The sequence below is a fragment of the Trachypithecus francoisi genome, unplaced genomic scaffold (assembly GCF_009764315.1).
Source record: "Trachypithecus francoisi isolate TF-2019V2 unplaced genomic scaffold, Tfra_2.0 Lachesis_group15, whole genome shotgun sequence".
NCBI lineage: Eukaryota > Metazoa > Chordata > Mammalia > Primates > Cercopithecidae > Trachypithecus > Trachypithecus francoisi.
In genome coordinates this window covers 65,831,141-65,846,157 of record NW_022681460.1, presented here as the reverse complement: position 1 = coordinate 65,846,157, position 15,017 = coordinate 65,831,141, and the positions used below count along the sequence as shown (strand labels likewise).

Sequence of the window (15,017 nt, the reverse complement as noted above, 5' to 3'; positions counted from 1 at the left end):
AATGTGGTGCATTGTGTGTGGGGACAACTGGACAGGACTCTTTTTTTTTTTTTTTTCCCTGAGACAAGGTCTTGCTCTGTTGCCCAGGCTAGAGTGCAAAAGATCATAACTCACTATAACCTCAAACTCTTCAGCTCCAGTGATGTTCCCGCCTCTGCCTCCCAAGGAGCTAGGACTATAGGCATGTGCCATGACCCACACGCAGATAATTTTTAACTTTTTTATAGACATACGATCTCAACTATGTTGTCCAGGCTGATTTCAAACTCCTGGCCTCAAGTTATCCCTCCACTTTGGCCCTTCAAAGGACTCGGATTATAGGTATAAGTCACCATGCCTTGCCAGAACTCCTTAAATGAGTCAGTGTCTGAAGAACAGAGCAAAGTGGAGGAAGATAATTGGGGCAACATTCTAGATTGGCAAATGTAATGCATGAACCTTGAATATATTGGGGAAGAAAACATTTGTGTGTTACCCCTAAAAGGGTTCTGTGGAACATTAAGAACTTTCTGGTTTGAAAGTTTGAAATGTCTTGGATTATGTGAGGCTGTATCTATTAAAGGCCTTCTCTCGGCCGGGTGCGGTGGCTCAGGCCTGTAATCCCAGCACTTTGGGAGGCCGAGGCGGGCGGATCACAAGGTTGGGAGATCGAGACCACGGTGAAACCCTGTCTCTACTAAAAATACAAAAAATTAGCCGGGCGTGGTGGTGGGCGCCTGTAGTCCCAGCTACTCAGGAGGCTGAGGCAGGAGAATGGCGTGAACCCAGGAGGCAGAGCTTGCAGCGAGCCGAGATCGTGCCACTGCACTCCAGCCTGGGGGACAGAGCGAGACTCCGTCTCCAAAAAAAAAAAAAAAAGGCCTTCTTTCTATATTAGTTGGGGGAAAAGATAGCTTTAACTTTTTAAAAATTCTTTAAGCTCCCAAGTGCTTGGAAACCTTAGCTTTAAATAAAAACACAGCTTTTTATTATGGAAAATTATGGAGGAGTTCCAGTACAATGTATACAAATAAAATAGTGTAATGAACCTATAAATCACCCAGCTTTAATAATGACCAACAATTTACTAATCTTGTTTTATCTAACTCTCTCTTTCTCTCTCTTTTTATTTTTTATTTTTTGAGGCAGAGCCATGCTCTGTGGCCCAGGCTGGATGCAGTAGCACAATCTCAGCTCACTGCAGCCTTCGCCTGCTGGGCTCAAACCCTCCTCTCACCTTGGCCTCTCGAGTAGCTGGGACTACAGGTGTGCACCACCACATCCACCTCATTTTTGTATTTTTGTAGAGATGGGGTATTGCTGTGTTGCCCAGGCTGGTCTTGAACTCCTGAACTCAAGCGATCTGCCCACCTCGGCCTCCCAAAGACTGGGATTACAGGCTGTGAACCACTGCTCCCGGTGTAACTCTCTCTTTTCCTGAAGTATTTTAAAGCAAATCCCAAACATACAGAATATTATTTTATCCCTGGATAGTTTATTATAAATCTCAATGACTTTAAAAATAAACTACAATGCCATTATCATACCTAACAATGTTCCTTAATATCTTATGTCTAGTCCATGTTCAAACTTTGCCAGGTGCTTAAGAATTTTCATAGTTAATTTGCTTAAATCAGTATCCACACAGAGTCTATACGTTGCATCTTTTTGGTCTTGTTTCAGTTTTTTAAAGTCTCTTTTAATTTTTAAAGAAAGACCCCTTTCTTTTTTTAAATGCTATTTGTTTATTGACAAAACTATTTTTGTCAGTTCTGTATTTGTTATATAGAATTTCCCATATTCTGAATTTGGTTAATTGTTTCCTGGTGGTGGTTGACTTATTCTTTTTTTTTTTTTTTTTTTTTTTTTAAAGATGGAGTCTCGCTCTGTTGCCCAGGCTGGAGTGTAGTGGCCGGATCTCAGCTCACTGCAAGCTCCACCTCCCGGGTTTACGCCATTCTCCTGCCTCAGCTTCCCGAGTAGCTGGGACTATGGGCGCCCGCCACCACACCTGGCTAGTTTTTTGTATTTTTTAGTAGAGACGGGGTTTCACCGTATTAGCCAGGATGGTCTCGATCTCCTGACCTCGTGATCCACCCGTCTCGGCCTCCCAAAGTGCTGGGATTACAGGCTTGAGCCACCACGCCCGGCCTGACTTATTCTTGAAACGTTTTTTTTTTCTAGGAACACTTCCTAATGGTCCTTCCTGTTGCATCACGTCAGGAGGTCCATAACGTCTGGTCATCCACTTTTAGTGACTGGAATAAGTAGTTGTCAATTTTTTTTTTTTAATTGTTACACACACAGTATAGTTCACACATCTTAAGTGTACAGCTTGGTGAATTTTAACACAGTATGCATGTATAACCACTACCCAGGACATTTTCAGCATCTCAGAAGGTTCTCTTGTGCCCTCCCTTAATTATCCCCCAACCCCAAGGTAACAAGTGTTTTGGATTTTATCACCTAGATTCGTTTTGTGGAATAGGGCATTTTCATTCCTTCTCTTTGGCATTGGCTATTTTTGTTGATATAATGTTTTTAATTTTTTTTTTTTTTTGAGACGGAATCTCGCTGTCACCCAGGCTGGAGTGCCGTGGTACAATCTTGGCTCACTGCAACATCAACCTCCCTGGTTAAAGCGATTCTCCTGCCTCAGCTTCCCAAGTAGCTGGGATTACAGGCGCCCGCCATCATGCCCGGCTAATTTTTTGTATTTTTAGCTGAGACGGGGTTTCATCGTGTTGGGCAGGCTGGTCTTGAACTCCTGACCTCAGGTGATCTTCCCGCCTGGGCCTTTCAAAGTGCTGGGATTAAAGGTGTGAGCCACCGCACCCGGCCCAAATGTTTTTAAATCTTTGACATAATTTCTGACTTACAGAAATATACAAATAGTACAGTTCCTGTATACCTTTGTCCACACAGTCTTACCATGGGTAAAGCAAATCTCACCATTTGCTTTATCATTTATTCTCTTTCCCTTTTATCCCCTCCTTCCTCTGTGTGTGGGTGTGTATGTGTGTATGTGTATTATATTTCCTTTTTCCCAAACTCTTTTAGAGGAAATTATAGGCATAATGTTCTTTACCTTTTTTTTTTTGAGATGGAGTCTCGCTCTGTCACCCAGGCTTGGGTGCAGTGGCACGTTCTCAGCTTACTGCAAGCTCCGCCTCCCGGGTTCTCACCATTCTCCTGCCTCAGCCTCCCAAGTAGCTGGGACTACAGGCGCCCGCCACCACGCCTGGCTAATTTTTTGTATTTTTAGTAGAGATGGGGTTTTACTGTGTTAGCCAGGATGGTCTTGATCTCCTGACCTCGTGATCTGCCCTCCTTGGCCTCCCAAAGTGCTGCGATTACAGGCGTGAGCCACCGCACCTGGCCAATGCTCTTCACCTTTAAAAATAAGGACATTCTCTTACATACCTGTAGTACAATTTTTGAAATCTGGAAGTCAGCATTGATATAACACTATTAGCCAATTTACAGACTTTATTCAGATTTCATCAATTGTTCTGATAATGTTCCTTATAGGAAAAGAAAATGGTAGAGTGTGAGTTTTATTTGATTGTCATGTCTTTTTAGTTTTCTTTAAAGAATGACTGAGAAATGGTTCCTTATTCTGTTACGGCCTCGAAAACCTTGAAAATTTATACGAATATGGGCCACTTATTTTATATAATGTCCCTCAATTTGGGTTTGTTTGATGTTTCCTCATAATTCAATATGGGTTATGCATTTTTGCCTGGCATATCCCAGAAATGAAGTATCTTAGCAGAGGCATTTGATGTCAGTGTGTCCCATAATTGTGATGTTAACTTTGGTCATCTGATTAAGGTAGTGTTGACCAAGTTTTTCCACTGGAAAACTTTTTTCTGAACTCCATTGTAAAATTACTATTTTTCCTTTTTTGATTAATATTTATCTGAGGCAAACCCTTTGAGATTATGTAAATAATCCTGTTTTTCAAATGTTAGTCCACTAGTTTTAGCTTCCATTTATGATTTTTACCTGAATCAATCAGTTATTATTGAGATGGCTGCCCAAAGGATGATTTTCATCATTTTTTCTACATGTATTTATTATGTGTATATGTATTGTTGGGAAGTTTCCCCTATTTTTCATTTATATATGTATAGAATGATGTATTAATTTATCACTATTGATTAATGGATGTATTTTTATCAACCAAGATCTGGTAGTAAATGTGTTTACTGCTATTGGATCTGATTTTTTTTTTTTTTTTTTTTTTTTGAGATGGAGTCTCGCTCTGTTTCTCAGGCTGGAGTGCAGTGGCGGGATCTCGTATCACTGCAATTTCCATCTCCCAGATTTGAGCAATTCTCTGCCTCAGCCTCCCGAGGAACTGGGATTACAGGCGCCCGCCACTGTGCCCAGCTAATTTTCTTGTATTTTTAGTAGAGTCGGGGTTTCACCATCTTGGCCAGACTGGTCTTAAACTCCCGACTTCGTGATCCACCCACCTCAGCCTCCCAAAGTGCTGGGATGACAGGCCTGGGCCACCATGCCCAGCCTGATCTGATTATTTTTAGTAATGAGAATACTGGCTGGGTGTGGTGGCTCATGCCTGTCACCCCAGCACTTTGGGAGGCCGAGGTGGGCGGATCACCTGAGGTTGAGAGTTCAAGACCAGCCTGACCAACATGGAGAAACCCCTTCTCTACTAAAAATAGAAAATTTACCTTTGTATTTTTGTATTTGCTTATATATGCAAAGAATGAATTCCTTCCTTTTTGGAAGGAGTCACAAGAAACTAGTAATATTGGTTATCTTTACAGAGTGAAACCTGGATGGTTGGAAATGGGAGTACGGTGGAGACTTTTCACTTATAAATCTTTTAATGTTTTTACTGAATTAATTAAAAGTTAAAAATTCACACACTGGAGGTCTAAAATTACTGAAACACGTGATCTGAATGTAAGAATTCTAATCAAACAGGTTTCTTAAGTAATACCTGGGCAGATATAAGGATATATGTTTTGGTTATCTTGGTAGATGACAGTAGTAGGAAAATTTGTAGAAAGTTGGCAACTTTCTTTATATGCCATGATATGTGTACTTTAGTCTTAATTAATATTTTGTTTTCTTTTGGCAGCATGCATATGCACTAGAACTTCTATTTGATCAGTTGCATGAAGGAGCTAAAGCTCTTGATGTAGGATCTGGAAGTGGAATCCTTACTGCATGTTTTGCACGTATGGTAAGAGTTTTATTTCTCGTTCTGGCCCCAACGGAAGAATATAATATGATTTGTCTGTATTTTTTTTTCACTAGTAGTTTTCATGTTTGTTTGTTTGTTTATTCTATTAGGATAGTGGTTGGAATGAGCATCACTTAGGATTTTGTTGTTGTTGCAAGTGACAGAACATGCAACCCAAACTGGCAGAGCTAAAAGGGAGTTTATTTAGTTTATATAACAGAAAAGTCTGGGGGTATATACGATCTTTTGTGTGGCTGGATTTAGAAGAGCAGATGTTGTTATTGGCAATAGGGTTCTCTCAGTTTCTTGGTTTGGCTTTACTTTCCTCCACATGTTGGTGTCATTATCTGGTAAGCTCTACCCTTGTAACCACAAGATGGTGGCCATTAGCTCCCAAACTACCTTCTTCCAAGTTCTCACTTGGCGGAAAAGAATAGAATGAGCCTGATTTTCTTTTCTTTTTTTTTTTCTTCTTAAAAACAGGTTTTATTGCGTTTGGTCCACAGTTGGTATTTCACCTTATCTCATGGTGCAGGGACCCTAGGTAGGGGAATCTGTGTAGTACTTGGTGGGGCATGTGGCCGGGGGAGACAGGGCAGTATAGATGGTCAGGCCCAGAACGGTTTGAGAAGGAGGGCTGGGGGCTCCTGAAAACCTACTGAGGGGCCAGGCGCGGTGGCTCACGCCTATAATCCCAGCACTTTGGGAGGCCTAGGCAGGTGGATCACATGAGGCCAGGAGTTTGAGACCAGCCTGGCCAACGTGGTGAAACCCCATCTCTACTAAAAATACAAAAATTAGCCAGGCGTGGTGGAGCACCTGCAGTCCCAGTTACTCAGGAGGATGAGGCAGGAGAATCCCTTCAACCCAGGAGGTGGAGGTGCAATAAGCCGTGATTGTGCCACTACACTCCAGCCTGGGCAACAACAACAAAAACCTACTGAGGTACAGTGTGGGGGGTGGGGTTAGCATGGAGAGGGGGTCAGGCTTAGCCCCAATAACTCAGAATTCTACTTCCTTGTTTGGGCCACAGTTTTCCCACCAGGCCCTGCAACATGTCTGAGAGTCCCAGGGAAATCCAGCCACTCAGGAGCCTGAGATATTTAGCATCATAGCCGGGCCCCCTCTCCCAGGGGACTCATCTCCCAGCACCCTCTCCACTGTCCCTGCCGAGAATGAGCCTGGTTTCTAAACATTCCTACAGGTTTACCAGGATGAAGGTAGAACTTTTGCATTAGAAAAAGTGCTCTTAGAAAAATAATGCCTTGTTGTTATACTTCTGCCTTTTCTCACCAGAGCCTTATCTGGTCAATGGCTATCCAGAGTATTAACTGGGGACCCACTGATGTATGTTGGAGTAAAGGTTGATCTTTGCTTAGATCATCAAATCAGTGTGATTTGAGAAATATCGTGCCTGGAGGCCAGATTGGAAGATTCTGATCTAGTTAAATTGGGAGTTGTGGATCCACCTTGGACTAGAATCCATGTAACTTGCTATAAATGTATAATCAGCAGACCTACTAGAATGTAAGCTCCAGGGAGTTGGGCATTTTCTCTGCTCTTTGTTTTCATTGATGGTATCCTAAACATCTAAAACAATGCCTGGCACATAATAAGGACTCATATTTTCTCAGATGTTTTGCTCATTTTGTAGAGGTTAAGTCCTTATTAATGGGTATCAGTGATTTTTTTTTTTAAGGTTAGAAATACCATTTAATAAATGACTCATTCTCTATACTTGACATGTTTATAGTTTTAGAGGATGTATTCATTTTAAAAACTCATTTGGTTCCTGAGTTTTCATAAAATGGCATTAATGTTTTTCACACATTTACCATGTGTGAAAGTGCTTTGTGTTTTAAACACTAGTGCCTGTGTTCTAAGTGCTACCCCATTTTTATGATGGGGTATATGCCTTTTTCTTCCCCATTTTGTACTGAGGAACCTGATCCATAGAAGGAATGATTGGCCGGGTGTGGTGGCTCACACCTGTAATCCCAGCACTTTGGGAGGCCGAGGCAGGTGGATCACCTGAGGTCCAGAGTTCGAGACCAGCCTGGCCAACATGGTGAAACCCCGTCTCCACTAAAAATACAAAAATTAGCCAGGTGTGGTGGCACGTGCCTGTAATCCCAGTTATTTGGGAGGCTAAGGCAGGAGAATTGCTCGAGCCCGGGAGACAGAGCTTGCAGTGAGCTGAGATTGTGCCACTGTACTCCAGCCTGGCCGACAAAGCAAGACTTTATCTCAAAGAAAAAAAAAAAGGAGAAGGAATGGTTAACTTGCCAAGGTATGTATGTATGCAAGTGATGACACTTAGACAAGAACCCAGATAGTCTGACTTCAAAGGCTTTGTAAGGGTTACTTTTTAAAATTTTTATATTTTTTCTTAAAACATTTATACTTAATATTTTAATTTACAAATAAATAAATATGCGAAGAAGGGATTTTTGTTGTTGTTGCTTTTTGTTTTTTGTTTTCTGAGACAGGGTCTCACTCTGTCATCTAGGCTGGAGTGCAGTGGCACGATCTCAGCTCACTGCAGCCTCTGCCTCCCAGGTTCAAGTGATCCTCGCACCATGTCAGCCTCCTGAGTAGGTGGGACCACAGGCACGTGACACTACACCTGGCTAGTTTTTGTATTCTTTTGTAGAGACGGGGTTTTGCCATGGGCAGGCTGGTCTTGGACTCCTGGGCTCAAGTAGTCTACCTGCCTCTGCCTCCCAAAGTGCTGGGAATATAGGTGTGAGCTACTGTATATATTTTCTTGTTTTCTACTAACAGCAGTAGAATCAAGTGTAGAAATTTCTTCCCATCAGGCGGGAGGCAGGGTGTGTGGTGGCTCACTCCTGTAATCCCAGCACTTTGGGAGGCCGAGGCAGGCGGATCACGAGGTCAGGAATTTGAGACCAGGCTGACCAACATGGTGAAACTCTATCTCTACTAAAAATACAAAAAAAATTAGCCAGGCATGATGGTGTGCACCTGTAATCCCAGCTACTCAGGAGGCTGAGGCAGGGGAATCGCTTGAACCCGGGTGGCGGAGGTTGCAGTGAGCTGAGATTGCACCACTGCACTCCAGCCTGGGTGACAGAGCGAGACTCTGTCTCAAAAAAAAAAAAAAAAAAAATTCCTCCTTGTCAAATTCATTATGTAACATTTTAATATTTAAAGTTATACTTTAGATGGCATTTAAATAAAAAATTACTGTACTACTATTAAATATTGGCAATTTTCTACAAAGTTCTGGATTTAATCTAAGAAAGTAATTGTTCTTAGTATTATAAGTTTTATTCAATGGGAGTGATAGTTGAGAAAGGTGTATATATGGTAAATAATGTATGATAAACTGAGTGTTTAGCAATCTATAGAAGGCTTAAGCTATTTTTGTTTTCTCTTTGCAGAGTATGACTTTAGATAAGGAAAAACTTCAGTAATACTTTAGAAAAACAAATTTAGCCCAATGAACTACTGAATTGTTTTCTCTTTTCAAGGTTGGATGTACCGGAAAAGTCATAGGAATTGATCACATTAAAGAGCTAGTAGATGACTCAATAAATAATGTCAGGAAGGACGATCCAACACTTCTGTCTTCAGGGAGAGTACAGCTTGTTGGTGAGTATCAGAAAACTTTAAAAATTTCTTCAGAGGATTTTTATTTTCAGACGATCCAATGCAAGCTAAATAATACTCAGATATAATTATTGTATTTTTTTTACAATCACTTTTAAGTACTAAAAAATAAAAATGATTATTCTTTTTGCTCACCTAGTGAGTATTTTGCAGTCATCTCTTTGTGAGTTTAATTTTGTATTTTCCTGTTAACCTATGAGATTGAATTTTTTGTAATGTGTTTGGCCATTTGGATTTTGTCTTTTGTGGAGTGCCTGTTCAGATATTGGATTGCTTGTATTTTTGACTTATAGGACTTCTAGCCCTTTATATATATAAATACATTTCTTCTCCCATCTGGGGTGTGCCTTTTCATCTTACCCTTTTGATAATAGAAATTCTTAATTTTAATGTACTCAGACTTACCAGTTTTTTTCAGTGCTTTTTAAGGATACCCTGAGGCCATGAAGATACGTCTCTTATTATTTCTTAGAACCTTTATCATTTTTAGCTTTTCATGTTTAGGTCTTTGATCTTCCTGATGTTGGTTTTTGTGTATGTATGAGGTAAAGGTGCAGTTACATGTTTTTGTATAGGAATATCCAGTTGTCTTCCCCAGACACACTTAGTTCTATTTAAAAAATAAAATACCAGGAGCGGTGGCTCACACCTGTAATCCCAGCACTTTGGGAGGCTGAGGTGGGCAGATCAGGAGGTCAGGAGTTTGAGACCAGCCTGACCAACATGGTGAAACCCCGTCTCTACCAGAAATACAAAAATTAGGTGGGTGTGGTGGCACATGCCTGTAGTCCCAGCTACTCGGGAGGCTGAGGCAGGAGAATCGCTTGAACCCGAGAGGCAGAGGTTGCAGTGAGCTGAGATCGTGCCACTGAACTCCAGCCTGGCGACAGAGCTAGAGTCCATCTCAAATCAATAAATAAAATAAAATAAAATAAAATCAAAATAGGCCGGGCGCGGTGGCTCAAGCCTGTAATCCCAGCACTTTGGGAGGCTGAGACGGGTGGATCACGAGGTCAGGAGATTGAGACCATCCTGGCTAACACGGTGAAACCCCGTCTCTACTAAAAAATACAAAAAGAAAACCAAAACTAGCCAGGTGAGGTGGCGGGCGCCTGTAGTCCCAGCTACTCGTGGGGCTGAGGCAGGAGAATGGCATGAACCCGGGAGGCAGAGCTTGCAGTGAGTTGAGATCCAGCCACTGCACTCCAGCCTGAGCGACAGAGTGAGACTCCGTCTCAAAAAAAATAAAAAATAAAAATAAATAAATAAAATAAAATTAAATTAAATTAAAAAATAGGCCTGGGAAGCTCTAGTAGCCACAGCCGCCTGAGTGGCAGCCTCCACAGCCACTTCTAGAGGGATGTGGCTGAGGAGGAAGTGGAGTTGTTACTGGCCTTGGCCTTTGCCCTGATCCTCTGTGGACACTGAAAGGGGAATACAGGAGTAAACCACACCAAAATGAGTCTCATGTTGCCAGTGAGAGACATGAGAGATCAAGAGATAGATGAAGGTCAAGTGACAGATCATGGGATTCATCTCATGAAAGAACAGCGTCTCAACTCACTTCTTGTATTAGAAATGTTACTTCTCCGGCTGGACGCGGTGGCTCATGCCTGTAATCCCAGCACTTTGGTAGGCTGAGGCAGGCGGATTACCTGAGCACAGTTCCTCTTGTCCAAGCAGTCCTTGTTCTCCAAAAGCCTCCCCACATGGTTCCATTAGCAGTGCTGGGAACAGCATTAGAAACAGTAGTCAGTCAAGTTTAGATAATAGCTGTTAAGATATCTGGGGAGATGGTGTTTGTATTTGAGAATGCAAAAGAAGGAGCTCGGAATATAAGAACATCTGAACGAATAGCACCAATAGTGAGTAACACTAGATTTGTTGTAGACCCATATGTTTCTACTGCAGAACCAAATACAGTGTTGGGCAGGATGTTTGTTTGGATCTGGCCAAGAACATAACTTTACACAACCCAACGAGAAAGGAGAGTATGGAGTAGCAGAGGGAATTGGTTCCACCGTGTTTCAATCTATTCTGGATTACTATAAAATAGGAATTACCTGTTGTCCTGATGGCATAGCTGTTCCTGAATTGAGAGAAGCATGGGACTATCTTGTATCGCTTTTGAATGTAGTACTATTAAGGTACTATCTATTAGGTTAACTTAAATAGGTGCTTCTGCCAAAGTATTCCTCCAGTAAAATTCATGTAGTTTGCTGCCCATAAGGAATAAAATTTATTTATCTTGGGTTTATTTGAATGATTAGGATGAGATTTAAAACAGAACTTATAAGTTCCATTATCTCCAGTGCGTTTCACCCTTTAGAGTGAGTCACGTGCAGGGAGTGTGAACGACAGAGGTGGTTTATTATCCAGTCTGCCTTATCCTTAATCTGTTCACAGATATTTATTTACTAATGCTTTTGTTCTTAAGAGTTGTGGGATACAGGCTCATGCCTGTAAACCTAGCACTTTGGGAGGCTGAGGTGGGTGGATCACCTGAGGTTAGGAGTTCATAAAAAAGAGTTGCGAGATAGGAAAATGAAGTGCTTTTCGTTTACTAAATGATTGTAAACTCCAGTTTTTCATCAAAATCAAATTCCATTGTTTTAATGTTTCTGACCAAACAAAAAATAAAATAAAATGAGTTAAAAACAGCAAAAAAGTGAATATCCAGTTGTCCCAGGATTATTTATTGAAAAATCTATCCTTTCTCCATTGTAAACCTCCTGTACTAGAATTCTTCACATTAGGGTTGATCTGAACAGGTTTTTAAAGCATAGCTGTTTTTCTTTCAGTGGGGGATGGAAGAATGGGATATGCTGAAGAAGCCCCTTATGACGCCATTCATGTAGGAGCTGCAGCCCCTGTTGTACCCCAGGCGGTGAGTCAGGATTTTTTTCTGTTTGTGTGTTTTATTCAACTAAAACTCTACAAGACTTAAATAGAAAAGACTTCTAGATGATGTTTAAAATATAATTAGATTTTCGTATCATACATTTTGGTTACAATTAGCTATTACTCTTTTCTTTTTTCATATGCAAACAATTGTATAAATGGCATGAAAATTACTAAACCCCAGCTTGTGGCGCTCATCTTTGATCCGGGTAAGAACTAGGACAACAGTAGAATTGGAAAAATCCCTTTGGAGTTTATGACCTGATAATCAGTTTGATTTTTTTTTTTTTTGAAGTGGAGATTTGCTCTTGTCGCCCAGGCTGGAGTGCAGTGGTGCAATTTCAGCTCACTGCAACCTCCACTTCCTGGGTTCAAGTGATTCTCCTGCCTCAGCCTCCCGAATAGCTGGGATTACAGGTGCCTGCCACCACGCCCAGCTAATTTTTGTATTCTTAGTAGAGACAGGGTTTCACCATGTTGGCCAGGCTGGTCTTGAACTCCTGACCTCGGGTGATCTGCCCACCTCAACCTCCCAAAGTGCTGGAATTACAGGCGTGAGCCACTGCGCCTGGCCAGTTTGATGTTTTTTAAATACCATAATATGTACGGCTGTATTTGGTGTATGGGAGATATGAGAAAGTATTTGCCATACATTGTATTCTCACAAAGCTTGTATTCTAGAAGAGATATGTCATATATATAACCAGGAATTTAGCGATATGATAGTATATAATTAACACATGGTATCTATTGGAAGGAAAATAAAATATGCATATGAGGGAGAGAATTGTACAGTGAGTGGTCAAGGAGACATCACATAGGGATGGAACTTGAACTGAATCTTAAAGAATAGTAGGATATATGGCCAGACATGATGGTTTATGCCTGTAACCCCAGCACCTTGGGAGGCCAAGGTGGGAGGATTGCTTGAGCCTAGGAGTTTGAGACCAGTCTGAGTAACATGGCAAGACTCTGTTTAAAAAAAAAAAAATTAGCCAGGCATAGTGGCACATATGCCTGTAGCCCCAGTTACTCTGGAGGCTGAGGTGGGAAAATTGCTTGAGCCCAAGTGGTTGAGGCTGCATTGAGCCGTGTTTGTGCCGTGGCACTCTAGCCTGTGGTCCTAGATTTCTGTTATATATGCCTCTTGCATAGTTCTTGACTAGATGACCAGGGGATGAAGGTGACACTGTTTCTTCTGCCTAGTCTCATCTGGTTTTTTTGTAGGCTTAGATCAGTTATGGGAAGCTGAAAGTTGGATAATTTGTTCTGGTCATTGACTTGCTGCTTATTGGCCGAGTGACTGGGAAAATCACTTAATTGCTTGGCCCTGTTGATTATCTGTTTTTTGTTTTGTTTTGTTTTGTTTTGTTGTTGTTTTTAAAATAGCTCACGCCTGTAATCCCAGCACTTTGGGAGGCTAAGGCAGATGAATCACTTGCGCTCAGAAGTTCGAAACCAGCCTTGGCAGCATGGCAAAACCCCATCTCTACAAAAAATACAAAATTTGATGTGGCAGGCACTTGTAGTCCCAGCTACTCAAGAGGCTGAGGTGGGAGGATAGCTTGGATTGCCTGAGCCTGAGAGGTTGAGGCTGCAGTGAGCCATGCTTGCACTACTGCATTCCAGCCTGGGTGACAAAGTGAGACCCTATCTCAAAAAAAAAGAAAAGTAGATTGAACCAGTGGTTTTAACACATTTTAACTGAAGTATTAATATAATACAGAAAATTTTACAAGTCATAAACAAACAGCTCAATTGAATTTGAACACATGACCAATGAGTTTTTAACTTTTCAAAAAAAAATATATTGACAACCTAGAGTGAACAGTTAAAACCTGAAATAGAACTGTGCTTAAATGAGGGGGGTGGGTGCAGGGCCCATTTCTCCCTTCTGGGACCCTGAGGTGATCTTAAAAGATATTTCTAGATTTAATTAAATTGAATTTAAATATTGTAGTAATACTTGCAGGTATTATAGGGGTATGTATACATCTGATTTAAGATAGATGTACTGAAGGGGCTTTCCAGTTTTAAGATAGCAGAATGAAGAGGTTTATGCCTTCTCTTGGATATCACCCCAAGATAGCCGGAAAAACAGAAGCATAAACTCCATACTCAATTAACTAGGAGACTATACCTGCAATCTTGAACTCTACAGTGTGTGAAGATAGAAAGCAGATGGAATAATAGCTGACCCAGGAGGGTGGAGGAAATGGAAGCTAAAGAGACTACAGAGTGAAATATTATGCATACGCAGTTTGCTCTGCAAAACTCTGAAAAGGCTTAGGAATTGGTGGCATCAAGACCTTGAAAATCATAGGTAAAGCATGGGTCTGAAAAGAGGGAGTGCTGCTTGAAACTCCGCATGAGGAATGATCAGCACTAATCCCTAAGTAAGAAATTTTCTAAAAACCGATGGACATAATTCTATAGTTTGCAACTGAGTGCCTAACACAAAGAATTTTTAAAATAAGAAACCCATATCATGTATATTCAGAATATTAGGGGATAAAGAAAAGATTCTGAAAGCCGCTAGAGGCCAGGTGCAGTGGCTCACACTTGTAATCTCAGCAGTTTGGGAGGCCAAGGAAGGAGGATCTCTTGAGGACCTGAGTTTGAGACCAGCCTGGGCAACATATCAAGACCCCATCTGTACAAAACAATTTAAAAATTAGCCAGATGTGGCAGCCTGTGCCTGTAGTCCCAGCTACATGGGAGGCTGAGGTGGGGATTGCTTGTGCCCAGGAAGTTGAGATTTCAGTGAACCATAATTGCACCACTGTATTTCAGCCTAGGTGACAGAACAAGACCCGGTCTCTAAAAATAAATAAATAAATAAATAAATAAAAGCTTCTAGAAAAATAAAACATCTCCTGTTAAGGACTGGTAATCAGAAAGGCATCAGACTGCAAACAGCATTAGAATTTGTAAGTCAGAGTACCAAACCATCAAATTCTGAGCTGAAAATTATTTCCAACCTTGAATTATGTATGTATGCACACACATCACCAAATAGATTAAAGATAGTTTTAGGTTTGCAAATCCCCATCTCTTTCTTTTAATACATTCCATGCACTGTTTCACAAAATGCTTCCGAAGGAACTTTCTTAAATGATTAAGATGTCTTAAAATGTCTTAAAATTGGCCGGGCGCGGTGGCTCAAGCCTGTAATCCCAGCACTTTGGGAGGCCGAGGCGGGCGGATCACGAGGTCAGGAGATCGAGACCATCCTGGCGAACACTGTGAAACCCCGTGTCTACTAAAAAATACAAAAAACTAGCCG

At 41.3% G+C, this 15,017-nt stretch overlaps 1 protein-coding gene across 2 annotated transcripts in view; it reads left to right on the top strand.

The window, feature by feature from the left end:
• Positions 1 to 15,017, top strand: part of PCMT1 (protein-L-isoaspartate (D-aspartate) O-methyltransferase) — a 61,739-nt gene that overhangs the window by 34,242 nt on the left and 12,480 nt on the right. For both annotated transcript variants that reach the window (XM_033235097.1, XM_033235098.1), the window contains exons 4-6: positions 5,093 to 5,197; positions 8,692 to 8,812; positions 11,632 to 11,717. In XM_033235097.1, coding sequence (XP_033090988.1) covers positions 5,093 to 5,197; positions 8,692 to 8,812; positions 11,632 to 11,717 — 312 coding nt within the window. The remainder of the gene's footprint in view (positions 1 to 5,092; positions 5,198 to 8,691; positions 8,813 to 11,631; positions 11,718 to 15,017) is intronic.